Source organism: Hippocampus guttulatus, chromosome 1 (genome assembly GCF_054856545.1).
Source record: "Hippocampus guttulatus isolate MCC_2025c chromosome 1, RoL_Hgut_1.0, whole genome shotgun sequence".
Classification (NCBI taxonomy): domain Eukaryota; kingdom Metazoa; phylum Chordata; class Actinopteri; order Syngnathiformes; family Syngnathidae; genus Hippocampus; species Hippocampus guttulatus.
In genome coordinates, this window is record NC_141261.1 from 23,368,112 (window position 1) to 23,387,894 (window position 19,783).

Genomic DNA, 19,783 nt, shown 5'->3' on the forward strand with positions numbered 1-19,783 from the left:
CTACGTTGTTCATTTTGAGGATTTATGCTTCCCTGCCAGCCATAAATCGTGTGCAGTGTTGCTGCACTATTGGTCCGTATATTGTTTTCTGTTCATTTGTTAATGAAGTTTGATTTTTTATTTTTATTTTTTTTACTTTTCCAACTGTAACTGTTGCATGTTTGCACCGTGGTTGAGAGGAAATAAATTTAATCTGTGCTGTATGTTGTACAGAGAGCATATTTGATAATGAAGCTGACTTGACTAACTGATCCCTGTTTGTAAAACACATTTAACACAGTTCAGTAAAAAGGCAGAAACAACTGGCAAGATGAAAATGGCTCTTTATAACACAATTGATTTCTTATAGAAGAAAAGAAAACCTACAGCAGTGGTATTCCTCATGAAAATGTACCGAGCACGCTCTGACAGTTGACGAAAGGTTGCCGAAGGTGATTTTTTTTTTTTTTTTTTCAGCTAGCAACCAAGCCATGTGATGTTGCTTTGAGATCTCTGAAACTAGTTTTCCTTCTGTCTTCCGCTAAGCAGCGAACAGATAAAACCTTTTTCTGTTGTCAACTTTCGTCACTTTGCGATTGGGAGAACCATTGCTGCAAACCCTAACATGGCAACAGTTGAACCATACAGTATTTCAATTCAACTGGCTAAATATGACAGTCAGTCAAAGGGAACAATGCGACAGAGCACGTTTCACGTCTTGCATTGTTGTCCCCTTGTCTCCAAAATGCCTGGTACGTCGATGATGATGCACAATGCACATTTCCAAGATAGGTGGGGGAGAATTTTTGATTGATTACGAGACGCTGGTGGTTTTGGCATGAACCTTGTCATCATCCAACTGTTGATGTAGTTAAGCTCTTTCAAAACAATACCTTCTCACCATTTCTTAGAGGGAAAGATCATATTTATTTGTGTCATATTCAAGTATCAGGTACAACATTTTGTAGTTGTACTTCTACTGTACAACTATTGAGATGAGCATAACAGTATGGAGCTTTCAAGAAGTCATACATAAGACAAGTAAGCAGAGTTCATGTTGTAATCGAGGGTTTGCAACTTGTCAACTGTCAACAGGTAAAAACACCACGAATTAGGAGAATGATCACTTACATTTTTAAACATGTATATATATATTTTATATACAGTATATATAAAGGCTCTTGAGCTGGCCTTTTTGTTTATAGAACTTCCTCGTAGTTACATGTGGATGTTGTAAAAATTAACTCCATGTGGACATGAAAAGGTTTTCTTTTATCGTATTCAAGTGTTGCATCAGACTCACATTGTCTTGTATGTTATTAAAATAATAAAGATGTAGGTGAAAAAAAAACCTGTCAAGAGTCACCATAGATGACTGAGCCTTTTAGATGTTTATAGCCCAGGGTTGGAATCATCCTGTTTCCTTCTCTAGATTCTGAAAGGCACACAAATTAAATAAATAAATGCATAATTCGTAACAGTATAAAAAAATGACAATTGTTTTGAGACCATCATGTTTATTATTTTACTGGTTTAATCAATATAACTAAAACCCAAGGGCAGTTGAATAGCAACCACCTTTTTCTAAAATACTGTACTTGTAAATATGATCAATTTTTTCACATTTTTTAATGTTTGTTCTTTAAATGTGTGATTTTTCTCTTATCACTAGAAATGGCTATGAGAGGAATATTTGTGTTCAGCACCAGGCAAAGGAATTCTCGAGGCAACCCTGATCCATTTTGCATGAAACTCACATCTTCCAAAATTTCATACTATACAGTATAACACCGATAACTGTCTTGTCACACCACACCACACTGTGACTTTAATTCTCATCCATTACAGCAAAAACGAACACAAGAAATGTGAGATGTAAAACAGATTCAAATCTCATTCTGAAATAACAAGCACAAAAAGAAAAAACACAAATATTACAAAATAACTCATTACGTTGATGTATATTAAGAGGAAGACAGCTTCACGCCTGGGCAAACGGGGATGCGCACGCAAGGCAAATCCTCTCGGCGGTAGCTGGGCTGTCCAATGAAAACGGACCCGAAAGGCCAACCTCTTTACGTGCTGCTGCGACAGCATCTTTGATCGCAAAGAACACTGAGCTGCCCAAAAAGAGGGTGGGCTCGCCGATACCCTGGAGGGGTAAAAGATGAAAGTGCAGAGGGTTAACCGAGAGCAAAAGCAAATACCCGCTTCAAGACAACCTCTGACCTTGGAGGAGTAGATGGCGTGGGGATTGTTGGAGTCAGAGAGGAGATGGACGTTAAAGCTCAGCGGCAGATCGCACACAGCAGGGATCTTGTACTGAGATGGCCCTCGGGTGTACAGAAGGCCGCAGGGGGAAAACTTTAATTCCTCCATGGTGAAAAGACCCAAACCCTGCATGAACGCGCCTTCAATCTGCACGAGGCGATTTGCGACAAAGGAAATATTGTAATAAATTGCATGACCATGTCAGAAAAACAACAAAAAGGCTGTTCTGGATTGCGTCAGGTTTTGGATATCCTCACTTGGCCAATGTCCACGGACGGGTTCAAACTTTGGCCAACGTCGGCAACAATGTTTGTCCTCATGGTCTAAAAAGGCCAAAAAAACAACATCAGTGTTTGCTACCGCAGCAACAGACTGATAGTCGCTTCTGAACGGACCCTGTAGTCTCCAGTGAGGCAGTCCAGCTCCACCTCGCTACAGCAGACCCCATATGTGAAGTAAGGGAAGGGCTGACCCTCCATCTTGTCCCAGTCTATATAGCTGTCTGGACCCCTGAACAGACAGGAAACACTATGTTCACGTACTCAGTTGTTTGAGTTGTTCCTTGAACACCACTGGTGGGTCGTGCCCGCCCACCAAGTTGCTTGTTTGTCCTAAAATGCTGGAAATTCACCCGTTTCCGTTGACTGTAACGCAGTTCACAGTAGACAAATGCTAAAATGAAGGATTGTCTCTTTCTTGTGTTGCTACTTGGGAATCTCCACTCGGTCCCGAGCTGCAAGCAGTTGATGCCTTGAAGGGCTAGCCCTTAGCAGCTCCTCTCCGAACGGGCAACATGACACCAACGAAAACCATCTAGGTTTAACTCAAATCAAACAAGTTCAAAAACTTGATTCATCCAATAGCGCTGCATACTCGCGCCTGATTGCTAGCTCCCCTACAACCGCAAATACCATACTGTCACCAAAGTCAATGCTGTGAGTTCTGATAGTTGATCATAGACATTGGCACCCCTATGGCCCCTCGCCAGCAGTACCTGGGCACTGAAATGTAGCTAGTACTCCTGCAAACCAATTCTTTTTGACTTCACAGCGATGGCATATATTAAGCTGTATAGGAATTTCTTGGTAAGTGTTTGCTCACGTGGTCCCCCACTTGCGCCATAGATGGTACTTTTTGGCATCCTAATGACTTATTTCAGGAGGTTTCTCGAAAACGGTGTCGATATATTGTACTGTTGTGTGTTTTCAAGATGTCACATCTGTTGGACATTCACCTGGAAAATCCAGTAGCAGACAAGCTGATCTTCTCCATAACAGCTGCACTGACCTGCAAAGAAAGTCATGGAATACTTTGAAGCTGTTCGGTGTATGGATCAGCCTTCCTCAATCGAATTTCTCATTTCATCCCACCCAACTCTCCCAAGTTCCTTTCGGGTGCTTCTGTCGGATTGGCTCCAGTCCCTGGTAAAGAGTCTGACAGGCATTCTAAAGAAAGAAAACATATACATTTTAAACACTGTGTTCACACCTGTATCGTTAAAAGCTACAAATAAATGCATTCAAATTCTGGAGCTGCGGGAAAACAACGTATTATTTTCGCAAATGTTGCATCACGGAATACAATAAGAGGAGCCATTTAGGGTAAAAAGTATTTAACTCATAGGCAAGCCATAAAGTACTGAGGCAGGATGGTTTTCACATCACACGGGAGGCGCTCTCCAGTGCACTTGGGACCGAACCGAGACCAATTCCGGGAGGTCTAGGAAAGTTTGATTTCATCCACACCAGAGTTCTTTTCTGTGTTCGCACGTGACCAACTGAACAATACAAAGGCGGGGAGATCACCAAGAGTTTAATTAAAACAAACTACAGTTTTAGGAGTACGAGTAAAGGTACCGCTCAGGCCTCATTTACTAAAAGCCCACATAACAGCCACTAAATTCAATTGTTCACTCTAACAGAGTACACGCGCAGTTGGTGGGCTAGTGATCGATTAAGATTGGAAGGCAAACCCAACATGATGGAGTTGTTGTTTTGATGGTGTTGTAAGTGTTCGTATAAAAGGCCAACAAACCTTACTGAGTCACAGAAAAGAAAGCAAGCCCGAATTATGGGGAAGCCCACGAACAACGCAATCCTGTTTTGCACGCGCACACCTGCCGTCAATCTGGCCATTATGGTGTTAGTGCTTCAAAATAAGCGGTAAAAGTAACAGGAAAAGGTCGCAGACCTTGACGGCCATGCCATTGGCATCGGTGCCAAAGGAAGCAGCAGAGATAAATGTGTTGGGAACGGCGTTGGTGCTGGTTTCACCGATGTAGACTTTTGTCATCGGGATGTGAAGCTCCCGGCTCGCCACCTGCTCGCAAACAAATGTTGAGTGATTATTCAGGAATTTCTGCCGCTGAGACATCCACTTCCCTACCTGCTGCATTTTGGTATGGACTCCTTGACCCATCTCTGTCCCGCCATGAGTTACCAAAACAGATCCGTCCTGATAGATGTTCACTAGAGCCGCAGACTAAATACACAGAACGTATTCCACATTGTTTTGGAAGACGGCGCTCAAACAGAAACAGCTTACTTGATTCATGACGCCCTCCGAGAAGGCTATGCCATATTTGATCGGGATGATGGAGAGCCCTCTCTTTTTCCAGCGGTTCTGCTCGTTGAATGTGTCGACAGCAATGCGGCGAGCGCAGAAGTCCGACTTGGCCTTACATTCGTCCCAGCAACGCAGCAAGTTCTCCGGGCTGAATTCCACCTTGTAGTGGGTGAGTGACGGCCCCTTGTACATGTTGATCTCTCGAACCTGATCAATCATCCATTAGTTAGACGTTTAAGTCCAATACAATGGTGCCTTGACTAACGGCTTTAATTTATTTCATGACTACACTTGTAATTCAAATCAATCATTCTTCAAGTCAACCTTTTCCGTTACAATAAATCAAAAAAGCCATAATCCCTTCCTTCCCCTGCAAAATATGTTTAAAAAAAAAATAACCAGCAGTGTAACTCTACAGCATTGTACTGTATAAAAGCATACTACAATAACATAGTTAAATAGATTGTTCAGAATGAAAGCAGGTTTGCATTCTGATTTCATGTTTTCAATGGACATTGTGTCGCTCCATCTGGTGCGGGCTTTGGCCATGAGGAGACAGTGTAACATACATCAGGGTTATTGGGGTTAATGAAAAGGAACATCCATCCATTTTCTGAGAAACAAAATAGACAAACTTAAATTGAACAAAAAAATGATGTCAAAGAAATAAAATGAAAATGGCAGTGCTTTAAAAGAGTGATAACTAACTGAAACTACATCTTATGTTTACAAAACTAGCTAAAACTATATGTACAAAAAAAATGTTCTTTTCGTCTTTGTCAATTAATGTCGTACATGACATTTTGGAGTTAATTTTAAGTATATTTATTTCGGTATTACTATAAGTCCATACTGAAAGACGGAAAGTCAAACAGGAATGACAGGAATTGCAGTTTACATTACGACATAATAATTACTTTTTTTTTTTTTTAATCTTGCACAGGACAAAAATTCTATATATTAAAAAAAAACTAAAACTAAGAACTAAACTGACGGAAAGCATTTTTGAAAAAATAAAAATGAATACAAAGGAACAAACGCATTCTGAAAACTAATTACCCGGTAAAATGAACAAAGTTTTAAAAAGCCAGAACAAATCAAAAAATCATGATAATAAAAACTCCCAAGGGTTTATAACCCTGACGAACAAAGCTGCAGAGCTGGAGGATCAGCTTGTGACTATTGTTTGCATTGTCTGAATATTGTTGAAAATTTTTTAACGAACACAATATCAGTTCTAGTTCAGTTAGCCCACCTATGATGTTTCATATTACGTGCCAACAGTTTTTGCTTACAAGACTTGATCTGAGTCTTACTGTTTGGTGCTTTCTACTGTCTTTGTTATTAATTTGTTGTTTTATTGTTGTATATATGATATTTGCTCCATGCACAGCACTTTGTATACAGCGATGGTTGTTTTAAAGTGCTCAATAAATACAGTTGAATTGAGTTGAGTACAACACAAACCCAAAAAATTGAACGAGCGAAAGCCAGTAACTTGAAACATTTGTCAATCGGGGCACTTATACGTCAAGGTAGTACAGTAATTCGTCAAGAGGATTTGATTTTAATTGACCTGATCCACAGGACGCTGTAGCATTAGCCCCACATCGCTGATCAAGTTCTCTATAACGCAGGCAACCTGAGGCACCCCAAAGCCTCGGAAGGAGGTGTTGGACGGCAGGTTGGTTCTGCAGGCGGCAGCTCGGCCACGCAGGTTTGGAATATTGTAGGCATTGTCCAGATGAAGCAGGATCTTCTCCGCTACCTGCAAGATCAGTAACATCTGAGAATTGCAATGAAAACCACGTTGACACCAAGCCGTGCGGATCGGTTCATATGATTCGGAATGGTGACCCGACTTGCGCCGTCATCACCATCATTGGGACATCATAGCAGCACCCAATCATTCGGAGTGTTCACAAGCAACATTGTATCTTGTCTTCTTCACGTGTCTCTGCCTATTACTTTGTACAAGAATTCAAGCTTTATTCAAAGGCACCTTTTTGGTAAAACATATTTGTTGGACCATTGATATGAATCAATTTTGGTCTGCCTTTTTTTTCCTGAAAGTGAAGCTTATTAAAATCTGCAAAGAGAAAGCCAAGCAAACCCAGCTGAAGTTAACAGCTTGGTGGAAATTGGTACGTACAAAGATGGATACATCCACTGCGTTGCCAGCATTGGTCCAAATTTGGATATCTGCCGCAAGGATCCTTCCATCTTTCTGGAAGCCAACCTGAAACAAACACACTTGCTTGCAAGCGGCTGAACTTCAAAAGGCAGAGCTTTTGGACAAATATGTGCACTACCTTATATTTTCCCAGCACAGGATGTCGTCCACCAGTGATCAGCATGTCCTCACCTCGCTCCAGAACGCAGCGGACTGCACAATTAGTCCTGAAAGGAAAAAAAAAAAATCAAACCTCTTTGGTGAAGTAAGAGACTTGAAGAGGATATAATTTTTTGAGTTTCTGATGTATGAAGACCCACTTCCACGCAGCCACAGACGTGATACAAGCCAGTATCACGGTTTTAACAAATTTCCCTCCAAATGCTCCACCCAGTCTCTTGACATGACAGCTAACTCGGTTGGCTGGTATGGCCAACGTCTCAGAGACGGCGATCTGAAGGGAGGCGATATGAGAGCTCGTCTGATGTCATGCGGGCGGAAATGTACGGCAGACAGATACAACGTACTTGAACTGATGTCGGCGACTGAGAAGACGCATAAATTCTAAACTCCGCCTGCTCTCTCAATGGAACAACCAGTATGCTCTGAGTCTCCATATAGAAATGCTCCTGGCCACCAATGCGAATTACCCCTGAACAAAATATTAAAAGGTTGACATTTTGAAGTCATTTACTGCACTGAGTTTGAACGCTGTTTACCTTCATGAACCAGATCAACACTTTTGAAGGCCTCTTCCACGTTTCCTCTTTCGAGCTTCCTCCTTGGCTCAAAGTAGGATGACCTCTTGATGGCGTCCTGTTTCAGACAGGGGCGGAACACTTGTCTCAAACGCTCCATCAAATAGAAGCCGTCATGCTTTCGTATGTCGTTTCCGTCAACCAGACGTCACCAACTCCGGTCCGAAAGGGCCCCTATCCACAATGCGGTAGATGTCTCCTTCCTCCAACAAATCTCATTCAAATAATCCAGATTGTGATGAGATGATGATTTAATCAGGTGCGTTGAAGGGGAAAGACATCTAAAACACTGTGGATAGTGGCCCTCGAGGACCATCGTTGGTGACCCCTGCTGTAAACTCACCTCGATAGTAAATATGGGTTCTGGCAAGTCTTCATAGCTGATGTTCACCGCTGATGCGGCTCTTCTGGCATGTGCTCTAGTATCCGCCAAAACAGCACACACTATCTGACCGATGCACGACACCTGGACACAAATACAGAAGCAGTTTGCGAACATGCAGACGGAGGGTGGGGGTGGACGCATTTTTCAGAAGTAAAGCAGTTTTTGTGAACAAATGACCATTTTCTTGCATTCAACTACTCCTTGCTATAGAGGCCAAAGAACATGCTTATTGCACACAATGTGAAATGGAAGCGAGAACGTTTTTAACCATTTTATTATTATTTTCGGAGATCTCCTACAAATGCATGTGCTCTGATTTACTTTGTCCATCATGACAGCAAACTATCTACGTGTTTTAAGCAAAACGACACTCAAAGACATTAGCTGACTTGATCTGATCAATGTTTCTATGTATTTTCTGACATGTTTTTAATCAAATGCTAACCCAGCCATTCCCAAACTGTAGAAGATATTCAGAAAGTGGTGGGGACATGTCCACACTGTCCACTTCACCTGTTTTGTTCTTGTTTTGGTTGTAAAGTGTCCTTGAGTGTTTTGAAAGGCGCTTATAAATGAAATGTATTATTATTATTATTATCTTTACCTGTGTCTGAGCGAGCATTTCTTCATCATAACCTGAAAACATGCGAGTTTTCTTCCCAGGAATATCGTTTGCTGTGATGACATCGACCACCCCTGGAAGTAGCAGCGCATCAGTCACGTCCACATTACTTTAAAACAAACAAACAAAAAAAAAAAAAAAGACAAAACTTAGTAAAACAGGTGGAACATAGGATATTGACCAAAATGGTTTTCCTCACATGATCTTGGCATGCGCCCGTGAGCTAGTGACCAGCGACAGGAAAAGCTCGCCATCAGTCTTTGGGAGATCATCGCAGTAAATTGCCTCGCCTGTGGCCTGGCTTATGGCGGAGCTATGAATGATGGCACGGCCCACGGGGTCCTGGTCACTTTGGCCCTTTGACACATGCTGAACAATTGGGAGCCATTGTTTGATACGACCATGAGAAATGGACTCTGCCTGGAACTAGAACTGGCTGGTATTCCAGAATTGGATGACATTTTCTGTCCCCTTCATGACATTAAAATAATCCAAGCACAAAATACTGAAGTATGGTACACTTGTTGTGTACATTATAGTTGTGCAAAGACTTAATGTAATAGTCGATGTTGTAGAATTAAAACAATAGTGCTTAAGCATAGCCTAATTTGCCCCACACACTCCCCATACTCCCGTCTTGATGACCAATTTATATACAGTATATGACATAATAGGTCAACTTTTTTGGGAGTAGGATTTGGTCTTCCTCGTGATTATTAAAACATTTTTAAAATGACAGACACATTATAAATTACAGTAATTATGGTCTGATGTTTTGTCTCTCAACATAAAAACAATCTTGCGACTAAAAACATTTAAGCCATCTGGTAAAAGAGAAAAAAAAAACTGAGCTATACCTGAAATGATGCAATCGAGATAATTGATGTGACCCTGGATAGACCTAAGGTAAATCTTTTCTGCTATGAGTGTGCCACTCAAGCCAACAATGCAACCCCGTTCCCCATATTATTAGAAATGGACAATGACATTTGACTTTTTTGTTATATAGCTGAGTTTGCATTGACCATCTGTAGCAGCTAACACAGCTAGCATATATGCTTGTGCAAAAACTCTAACATTAACAATGATTTGCAAACTTGATACTATAAGTAGAGCAAAACTAAAATTTCATTTGCATTTAAATAATATTTTACATTATTTAGTTGCAAAGGCTTTATTCAGCATTTTTAAAAGATATGAGTACACGCTAAAGGCTTGCATCAAACAAAGAAAAACATCACATATGTCAAAAAGTATACTGACAGACAAATCAAATTAAATGATGGGTTACCTGCTATTCTTTAAAACAAAACCAAAATCTTATCAAATAAATGGTCTGTTCAATATCCATCTCCCAGATCTGAACGCAGCCTTCAAAACACATCCCACAGCATTCTGATGAATAAACTCATGTGTGATGGTATCTTACACTACTTCAAATCCTGCCTTCCTGGTTGTATCAGTTCATTCAACTTAATCTGTTACCGATCATCATCTGTGTACCTCAAGGCTCCATCCTGAGACCCCTCCTATTCATTGCATATTTTCAGTTTACCGTAATCGTCTTCTGCAAATATAATTACTTACTTTTATTGCTACATGGTTGAAACCTAGCTCAGCCTCTCCAGTCACAGTGGGACAATGTTTTTGGGTCATATTCCCAAGACATACCTGGAAATGCTGCTGGCTCAGCTGGATTTCTCTGGGTAGCGGTTCCATATTCTCCACAACAATGTTTTCAATCACATTCTGCAAAAAACACTTATTTGAAACCTCCACAACATAAACAAGATAGCCTTTGACGCAAGTGGTTACCATCTTTTTGAGGCTCTGCAGGACCTCAAGGTTGAATTTGAAGAGGAAGCTGAGAGTCAGAGAGCGACAGAATTCTGCTTTTCCTCCCGGAATTGAAGGTGGGAAGTCAAACTCCTTCACAAGCGCCTCATAAGCCCGGCTCAGGGTTTCAGCATTCCAAGGTCTGAATAAGATTCATACTTAATTTAACACCATTAAATAACTAGACTTTTAAAAGTTAAACTTCCTCAAGAACGAAGAATTGATCTGTTTGCCTTGGACCTAACATTTGTGGAGTGATCAAATTCTTAAAAAAAAATCAGAAAAACTGATTAAAAAAAACAACAACAATGATACAGAGTAAATCATGTATCGTCATTGTTTAATCTTGTGGTCCAACATCAAATCCGTCTTACCGCGCAACAATTGTAGCGCAAGTTTGGACAGCTTTGGCTGTTTTTGGTCCTATACCGCCAAAGTATATACTGACGTCCTCCACTACTCTGAATCCTTCGGAGAACAACACTCGCATCCCGGTTGTTATTGTGGCAAAAGCACACTCCTTCCTTGGAGCCTGGCGAAATGCACGAACAAGTTCTCCCTGTAGCAGAAACATGGAATGGGACCAAATATTAATATTGCCGTTAATGTGTCTGCTTTTTAGGTATTCTCAAAAGAAACAATTTTACCTTTCTGGTAAAAGGGATCAGCACAGAGACCACAATTTCCTCTGGCCTCAGGATCGTTTTCCCAAAGCTCAGAAAGAATTCCTGATTGAGGGGAACCTCTCGCCATCCTCCTGGTGATTGACAATAGCAATCATGTGAGCCAGCACAGATAATCTAAAGTGTCCACAGTTCCTGTTGCCAAAATCTCACCAGAGGAGATGGTGCTCACGCTGCAATTCCCAGCAGCCAGAATTGGGTTCAGGTCTGAGTTTGGATGCGCACTCATGATGTGTCCTCCAAGGGTCTAAAGAAGCAAAATGTTTGTCAGATGATTCTTCTTCTTGTTCAGTGACCTCCTGCATATTCAGGGAGGTGGGGGTGTACAGTGATCCCTCGCTATATCACACTTCATTTATCATGGCTTCAGCACATCACGTTTTGTTTTTTTCCAGAGTGCCATTGTTAATGGGCATAGCTTGCCAGAAGCAAGCCAGAAGCAAACCGTCTTTCGCGGTTTTTCACTTATCGCGGCAGGGTCCCGGTCCCCATTAACCACGATAAGTGAGGGATCACTGCATACTTACGGCAACATTACAGATCTGCTGGCTCCCAAGATTCTGCAGTTGTTGGATCAGCGCTCTGAAAAGGTCTGTCTTCTCCTCTGGAAACTGGCGACAGAGTTTCTTTAAAATAGCCCAGATCTCGGAGAGTGGGAAGCCTGTTCCCACCCAAACACCTACAGGGAACCAAGAACTAGTGATGTGAACAATCATTGGCTGTCAAAGCAAAGTCAAATGGACATTACCCACCGTGTGTGGTCTCAGTCACCTCAAACAGCTCCAAGACTCGGATGGGTGATATAATCAATGGATGCACAACGCCCTTGAATTTAAAATCCGGACCTTTAAAACAGACTACAAAGGTCAGCATATTGCACACAGGACTCTTCTCCTCAGACGACATAATATTCATTTTGACCTAATTTAGTGTTTCCCATGATCAGTGGAGCTTCTGGGTTGCTGGTCTTCAGCTGGACCAGCTCTTCAAGCAGGACAGGGGACACACATGTGACCCTCTCCCCATGAAAGGTGAGTGTCTGCGGGCTAGAGGTCTCCGCCATCAGCTGCAAGCAAGAATATAACAGGCCAAATGAGCAGTCCAGTACTCGGTATCCATCCATCCATTTTCTATCTATTCTAAGTGGGGTTAGCGTGAGCTGATTTAGCGACGTAGGCAGCCATTGGCATGGTATGTATAGATGAACACCCATTTACACTCACGTTCACACCTCTGAACAATTTAAAGTATTTAATTAGTCGAAGAAGTATGATTTTTGGAATGTAATGGAGGAAGCCAGCGTACCTGGAGGAAACCTACAGTACGCAACCAGGGGAAGAGCATGCAAATTCCACATAGCAGAGATTCCAACATGGGCCTGTTTAACTGTGAGGCAGACTTGCTAACCACTCATCCACTGTACTGCTCCACTCTGTACATGCTGAATGGAACTCTTTGTGTGTGAAGATACTTACAATCAGTTCAGGGGGAAAGATCAGTTCTTGTGTATGATCTATGGGCAGGAACTGTGACTTGTCAAACAACAAGGGAGTTTCCTGTAAAACATCACATGGCCAAGTAAAGAATTTGTCATGCTAGCTTAACAGGAGGTTATGAAAAATTTTTCATGGGAAATCCCAAGAAAAGAAATGGCAGCAAAATACCACCAGTTCAACTGACTCCAGGGTTTTCTTCTTCGCTGCCACTGTTAGTGCCTCCGTTGAGTTGACAGCAATTGGCTTCCTGCTTGGGTTAAACACCTTTTCAATTTGAATGCTTAGCTACCAAAAACGAATTTCTGCTATGAATTCAGTGGACTGCAGCAGACGCACCTGACAAAAGGTCCTGCAGCCATCAATGATTGGGCGATAGCCAGTGCAGCGGCAAAGATTTCCTGAATCATGAGGGCGAAGGTCAAATAACATGTCTGATCAGTGACCTCTGCTCATTTGGGAGGGTGAAATAAAAATCATATCAGTCTGGAAGTACCGGCGAGTGCCTGAGTGATGTCCTCTAGGCTGGGCTGAGGGTTATTCCGAAGGAGGGTGTACATGGACATCACCATACCCGGAGTGCAAAAGCCGCACTGTGAGCCGTGCGCCTTCGCTATTCGCTCCTAGAAACACATCAGGCAATGCTGATGACAAACGAAGGCTGTGTTCGAATATGTTGTTTCAGGTTGTATGTAGCTTACAGTGAACCCAGGCATTTGCGAAATTTAAGACTGCTGTGACATTGATTGGAAATAACAAGCTCATTTTAAATAGCACAGCCACGTTTGCAGATGCATATATGCTTTAAGCTTATATTTTATATTTCATTCTGTACTGTGTACAGTTCATTTTTGTTCATGCAAATACTTTCTGTTGCCTCTACTTTCTTCCTTTCTGCTGTAAATTGTGAATTTCTCCATTATAAAACAATAAAGGTTTTCTTATCTCATCTTATCTTTTTGTTACTCGTGGATTACAAATATTTGTAGCAGGGCCAAAAGCAGGTGGAGGTTCATTGTATCCTCATAATCAGGAATGGCACTATCCAACCAATTAACAAGGCCATTAATAAATTTGGTGCGGCCCGGTGGTCGACTGGTTAGGTCGGGTACTCCGGTTTCCTCCCACATTCCAAAAACATGCGTGGCAAGTTCATGGAACACTAAATGGTCCCAAGGTGTGATTGTTCGTCTCTGTGTGCCCTGTGATTGGCTGGCAACCGGTTTAGGATGTACTCCGCCTTTCGCCCGAAGACAACTTGGATTGGATCCAGCACGCCCCGCTGCTCTTAAGAGGATAAGCCGATCAGAAAATGGATGAGTGGATTGACAAATTTGTACAACCACGATGCAGTTGCCACACTCGCCAGCTGGCAAGTCACTCGCCAGCTGATTTAAAATTCACCCTTATCACAACTTACACTTAATCAAACAAACGCAACAATCAAAGCACATGGCACACCCACAAACCAACTTATACAATAGCAAAATAGCAAAGCTTTAACCCGCACATTATTTTGGCACGTTTGTGATATTGCAAACAATCGCGGAGAAGTTAAGGATGCTAATTTAGGACCGCAAGCAAAGTAGCGTTTGCAGTAAATCGCAACATTATAGAGTACCAACATTGTAAACTTAACACAGTTAAAGCAGGCAACATAAAACCCACAATATGAAAAAAAAATAGAAACACGCTTTACCTGTTGGCTGCACGCCGGGTCAAGATGTTGCGACCTTGGTTCTGCGTATAGGCGGCTTTTTTCTTTCAAGCTAATCTCGGTCACGTGACATGCAGAACATTTATAGGGACCGCTCGCTAAGATGTACTATACATTCATTATTCATCTTTATGAAAGTGCAACCCCCGTCTCTCTGTTGTTTGTTTGGCAACCGACTCCCACCATTGCTGGTAATAAGGACAGCAAGTTCAGACATGGAGCAACATCCCCCCCACGGACTTGAATTTAAATTTGAATTAGACTTGTTAGGAGAAACTTGTCTCGGAGGACAGGCCCCCCATGCCGCTACAAACATTGGACAATACATTTCAGGCATATGCACACCCAATACTGCCCTCATGTCCTCCCGCTTGTCTGTCTGCCTCCCTCTAATTGTGTATTAATTAAGATGATAGCCTGATAGGGAACCCCGCTTTTCGTGTAAAACGTACAATGTAGTTTATCATCTTTTTTTTTTTTTTTTTTTGGTATTAAACAAAATTAAGAAATCACAGTGAGTCAGCTCAAAACCACAACCAGCAGGTGCCATCTTGAGTGTACAGTAAGCAATCATATGAAGGATGCAGGCCTGACCTGGACCGGGTGGATCCTGGTTTTAGTGCTCCCAATGCCTTCCACTGTGGTGATGGCGGCTCCGTGAAGCTGGCAGAGTGGAAGCAGGCAGGCGTTGACAGAGTAATGACTGACTTGACGGTAAAGGTGTCCAAATTTCTTTGGGTCATCCTGCTGCTTTAAATGATCAAACATGCTAAAACCAGTAAATTAAGCACCAAGACGTGCAAAGGTCGCTAGATTCCCGGGGCAAAAGGCCAAAGGTTTATGCCCGCATTTCTTGACCAATTCAATGCATTCCAACATCGAGTCTCACACGCCCCACATGAAAAATTTCATTGTAAAATAACAGTAAATTACTGGCAGCAGTAATGCTGGGAATTAACTGTTATTTTATAATGCAACTACTGCAATTCATTTTAACAGTATTGTATTTTGAATTACAGCATCCAGTATTAGCAAAAGATAACAGTGGGTGGTATGGCAATTTTCATATACCGGTACTGTTATTTATTTTAAGAGCGAACTCCTGTATTTTAGGATAAGTGTTTTATTGTATTTGCACACGACATGCCAGTTTAGATATTAAATCTGCTCTTTAATAATAATAATAATAAGGCAGCAGATTTATATGCTGCTTATCAGTCACACACTCAAAGTGTCCAAAATGGATTCACTGCGCATGAACACTCTGGGGACAGTAAACTACATATGCAGCCAAAATGACACATGACACGGAGAAGAGCGGAATTTGAACAGCGCAGCCTTTGGTTACTGGACAAGCCGCTCTGGCTCCTGAGCCACGGCTGCGCCGTATTTTGAGTGTTTCTTGTATTTGACTGAAATTGTGTACCTTCTTGTGCTAAAATCTATCACAAACATGTCTAGCATCATGCATGCACCAAGTATTCGCCTGTCTGTGCCAGCTGAAAAAAATGAGCAGGTTCAAGTGTACCGCTACCTTGGATGACCCATTATCAAGTATTGTTGGGGAAACGGCGCAATGTTGTAAAATTTGATAAACATCTGGTGTTCCCATTCAGGCTGTCTTGTATTCTCCCAAACAGCATGCCCGCAATCCTCGTGGTTAATTTTAACGCTAGGCGATGAATGTTGCTTTTCTCTAGCAGTGGAGATCGGAATGTGGTCCCTATCTCTACTGCTTGACAGAAAATACTGTTTTATACTGTTAAATTAAACGTTGGTATTCTTAACCAAGCATTAACGTAGGCGTGAATATTTAACAATATTTTACAGAAAAGAACATCAGAAATCTACAGCAATCCAGTTTTATGCTGTAACTCTTAATTTACATGCTATGACTGAATATTTAACAGCATTTTACAATTATTATAAATATAAACAGTGAATGTACTGTGGCATTTTTACAGAAGTTTGTTTCAGTGTACACTGAAACAAATTAATTAGAGTAATTTAACTGCTTTTTAGTTCAGTTTCACCTCTTTGGAATTCACATGCAATTTGTTCAGAAATTGCATTCACTCATTGACTGGATGCTGTAATTGTACATTCTCTTTTTTTCCCCTTTAGGGCAAACACATTTTTCTGATTCTGTTGCAAAACTAATTTAACTGAGGTGTCATGTTCTGCACGCAGTTATGAAATCGGTATTTTCGATGAAAGGTGAGCGAGTGAGCAAATATGCAGTGCATTTCACCGTTGCCCACTGTTGTATAATGATTACCTTGATCCACATTGAGGTATTGCTTCACCAAGTCTACGCTGCAGCTAACAATTATTGACTATCAGGTATATTCAGTGTCCTGTACTCCCGTCAGAATCTAATGAAGCAAATGCTCTCTATCTTGATTGACAGCAAAAATAGTGGAAGAGTGCATTTTGAAGGATACCAAATGCTTTTGTTTGCAGGTCGATAGCGTGAGACCATCACAGTGCAGGCCCCGCAGCCTCCTCCACCGCAACCGTATTTGGTCCCAGTTAACCTCACTTCACATCATGGTCAAGTTGCAATAATCATTAAGATTTGGATAACACTCACATGATCTCTTGTGATGAATGAATGCATACAGTCATCATGTTTGTGCATGCGGAGTAGAAGGATACGCTTTTCTCTGAGGAAGGACAGTAGCGTCGTTTCAGGATCAACATGTTTCTCCGTCACCTGTTGATAGCACAAGTCAAGTGATTTTCAGGCTATTTCTAACTATTTCATTTCGTGGTAAGGGAGAAAATGCATTGCAAATGCAAGTGGACATGTTCATCATCTTAACGTACAGTACATTGTTTACGGGACTACTTGGATGTTGATCAGCAAAGTATGCCAACACACTGTGTGCGCTGATTTTGTTGGTGTTGTTGAATTTACTGAATTTTATTTTGTCAAGTGGTTGCAAAAAATAAAACCATGAGGACCCAGATAATGTATTTGGTGCAACCATTTGAAAAAAGTATAATTGAGTAAATTCAACACACCATTTTTCTAGTGTGCAGCTGCGGAAAAAAATAAGAGACCAAAAGAAAAAAAACAGCATTTATATGCTCAAAATGAGAATATTCATCTTCGAAATTTGGGAGTCATATTGTCCCTAGTTTATAGCAGTGGTTGTTAAAACAAAAATAGCTCTTAAAAATTACCTTGAAATGTATTGTAGGTAAAAATGTACAGTAATTCAACTGATCTGTACTTCATAAATGTACTGTCCTGGATTCAAAAAGATTTCAACAATTTCATTCAGTTATTCTTTCTCATACAACCAGGAGGAACTGGGGTACGTACCACACTTTCTAGTTTATAAAATAATAAAAATATTTTTTTCCCTTTTACAAAGACATGTCCCTAGAAATAGTACCCAGCTGCACGCTAGCTACACCTGCACAATCAAAGCAAATATAAAACTAAATGCACCACTTTTATTAACATGTTCACGACTTTGATGTTGTCGAATTTCAACCTACTGTATATTTTTAATCCCCATGTGTTATACAAATGTAACTTCACCAGCCACTCCTTAGCTAATCTGCACAATTGATGAGTTTACAAAGCTTACAACAAAATGTTGATTGACATTGTCACAGAGGCAACATTATTTGTTATTGTGAGATGTATTTCTAATATTGTGCAAGGCATCTGCACAAATCCATCCATTTTCTAATTTGCTCATCCTCACAAGTGTTTCGGACGTGCTGGAGCCTATCCCAACTGTCTTCGGGCAGTAGGCGGAGGACATCGACAAACAACCATCACACTCACACCTTGGGACAATGAATGTTCCATTAGCCTGCCATGCATGTTTTTGGAACGTGGAAGAAACCCGGAGTACCCCAAGGAAAACAACGCAGACACGGGGAGAACATGCAAACTCCACACAGGAATCGAACCCAGCACCTCTGCAACGCGAGACCGACGTGCTAACCATTCGTTACCGTGCCGCCTGCTCTTGAATTGGGTCTCTTTATGTTGTACGAGTCTACTTCATGAAGTGTGTGAATCTAAAACAAGTTGAAGCAGAACATTGCCATCCACGCAGCTACAAAAAAAGGACAAACTTACCTTTTTCCCGTTGACAAAGAAGCACAAAGTGTCTCCTGCTGCGCCGGCAGACATTTTCACTTAAGAATGGTCTATGAGTCGATTCTCACTGCTCCTTGTTGATGATAGTTAAGCGCTAAATGGTGTCGTGTGCGGCTCGATGCGCAGACTTTTCTTTTGAAAGCGGGGGCGTAGCCGGTGTTGCCATCATTTCAAAATCTGGACAGTCTTTGAGCTCACTGCTTTTTATCATTGGTTAAAATTACGTCACATGGTTTATGGACGTGTTGTCTATCAGAATATCCAATTCTGGCATTGCCTTGTGTTGAACTCGCTTAGCTTTTGGCATTTATAAATGGATTTTTGGCAGGGGTTTTTTGGGGGGGGGGGGGGGGCAAATTATTTGTTGTGTGGATGCGGGCTGTCCCACTCATACCAGCCAAGGCGTGTGGATGTCTCGTTCATCGGGAAAAAATGCGGGAGGTAAACACTGCATTCATCAAGTCATGAACCAAATCGAGCATCACTACTTCAAACAGATGATTTTAAATGATTTGTTTTAAATGGCCGAAACACATCCGCCCTCCTTTGACAGTCTTCGTTTGTATGAAATATAAAAGAAGCAAAGATTTTGATGTAATAATCGTAGCCTATTTTTTATGATTAACTACCCAGCCATGTAAATTATCTCAGATTAATGTAAATACTGTATATAGAATATTGTTCTGGGGGAAATCCCTCACAAAACACTACAACCCTACTTTGAAGCACTCTTTAAAAATAATACGTTTTTGTCATTGCGTTAAATGAAAATGTACACAGTACAGTATATCAAACGCTTATTCACTCTTAAAGCACCAGCAGATGCAGTTCATGCTCCTGAAAAAAACATGTACACTTCACTTTCCATCCATTTACAAAATCATTACAAACCCATTTAGATTCGATTTAAATTTGTTTCAAGCGGAAAACTGTCTTGCAGCTCCATGGTTGACGTGTGAGGGACTATAAAGTTCACAATCTCTACTTTTTCTTGGAAATTGGCAACAAACTACGATGGTGAAAAAAGTAGTCACAACAGTTCAAAGTTGGCATTAAATCGAGGTGTTGAGCATAAAATAACACACATTTTCTGCCCAATATAGTTGTTGCATTCTGCCATCTCTCAACATATTTTAATTTTCTATTTCTATTTTCCATCACTGTCTTCATGATGA

General features: G+C 41.2%; 1 protein-coding gene across 4 annotated transcripts; it reads right to left on the bottom strand.

Moving 5' to 3' along the window:
* Positions 1-400: 400 nt before the first annotated feature.
* aox6 (aldehyde oxidase 6) lies at positions 401-18,752 on the bottom strand. 4 transcript variants are annotated; one of them, XM_086120763.1, is made up of 34 exons: positions 18,588-18,752; positions 17,141-17,198; positions 16,927-17,023; positions 15,077-15,185; positions 13,262-13,388; positions 13,105-13,166; positions 12,953-13,015; positions 12,748-12,828; positions 12,194-12,338; positions 12,025-12,117; positions 11,800-11,951; positions 11,426-11,519; positions 11,237-11,346; positions 10,964-11,148; positions 10,425-10,731; positions 8,953-9,122; positions 8,736-8,862; positions 8,090-8,212; positions 7,708-7,804; positions 7,516-7,640; positions 7,309-7,442; positions 7,128-7,215; positions 6,968-7,054; positions 6,392-6,583; positions 4,795-5,022; positions 4,636-4,731; positions 4,441-4,569; positions 3,621-3,695; positions 3,485-3,537; positions 2,646-2,760; positions 2,508-2,573; positions 2,209-2,397; positions 1,933-2,131; positions 401-1,414 (listed from the first exon to the last, which is right to left on the bottom strand). In XM_086120763.1, the coding sequence occupies exons 1-33, from the start codon at positions 18,639-18,641 to the stop codon at positions 1,961-1,963; spliced, it is 4,002 nt and encodes a 1,333-aa protein (XP_085976889.1). In that variant the 5' UTR covers positions 18,642-18,752; the 3' UTR covers positions 401-1,414; positions 1,933-1,960. The 4 variants fall into 4 exon arrangements, with proteins under 4 accessions (XP_085976889.1, XP_085976879.1, XP_085976898.1 ...); XM_086120753.1 differs by having other exon boundaries at positions 402-1,414; positions 1,967-2,131; XM_086120772.1 differs by lacking the exons at positions 15,077-15,185; positions 16,927-17,023; positions 17,141-17,198; positions 18,588-18,752 and having other exon boundaries at positions 402-1,414; positions 1,967-2,131; positions 12,937-13,015; positions 13,262-13,383.
* Between the last annotated feature and the right edge of the window lie 1,031 nt (positions 18,753-19,783).

Bases quoted from the DNA above. Each gene is read 5' to 3' on its own strand.
- aox6 (XM_086120753.1), bottom strand. From the start codon at position 18,641: ATGTCTGCCGGCGCAGCAGGAGACACTTTGTGCTTCTTTGTCAACGGG. The intron at 11,520-11,799 runs GTAAGTATGCAG...TTGCTTCTTTAG, and splicing joins AGCAGATCTGTAATGTTGCC to ACCCTTGGAGGACACATCAT. The intron at 1,415-1,966 runs GCGTGAAGCTGT...TGTGCCTTTCAG, and splicing joins GCGCATCCCCGTTTGCCCAG to AATCTAGAGAAGGAAACAGG.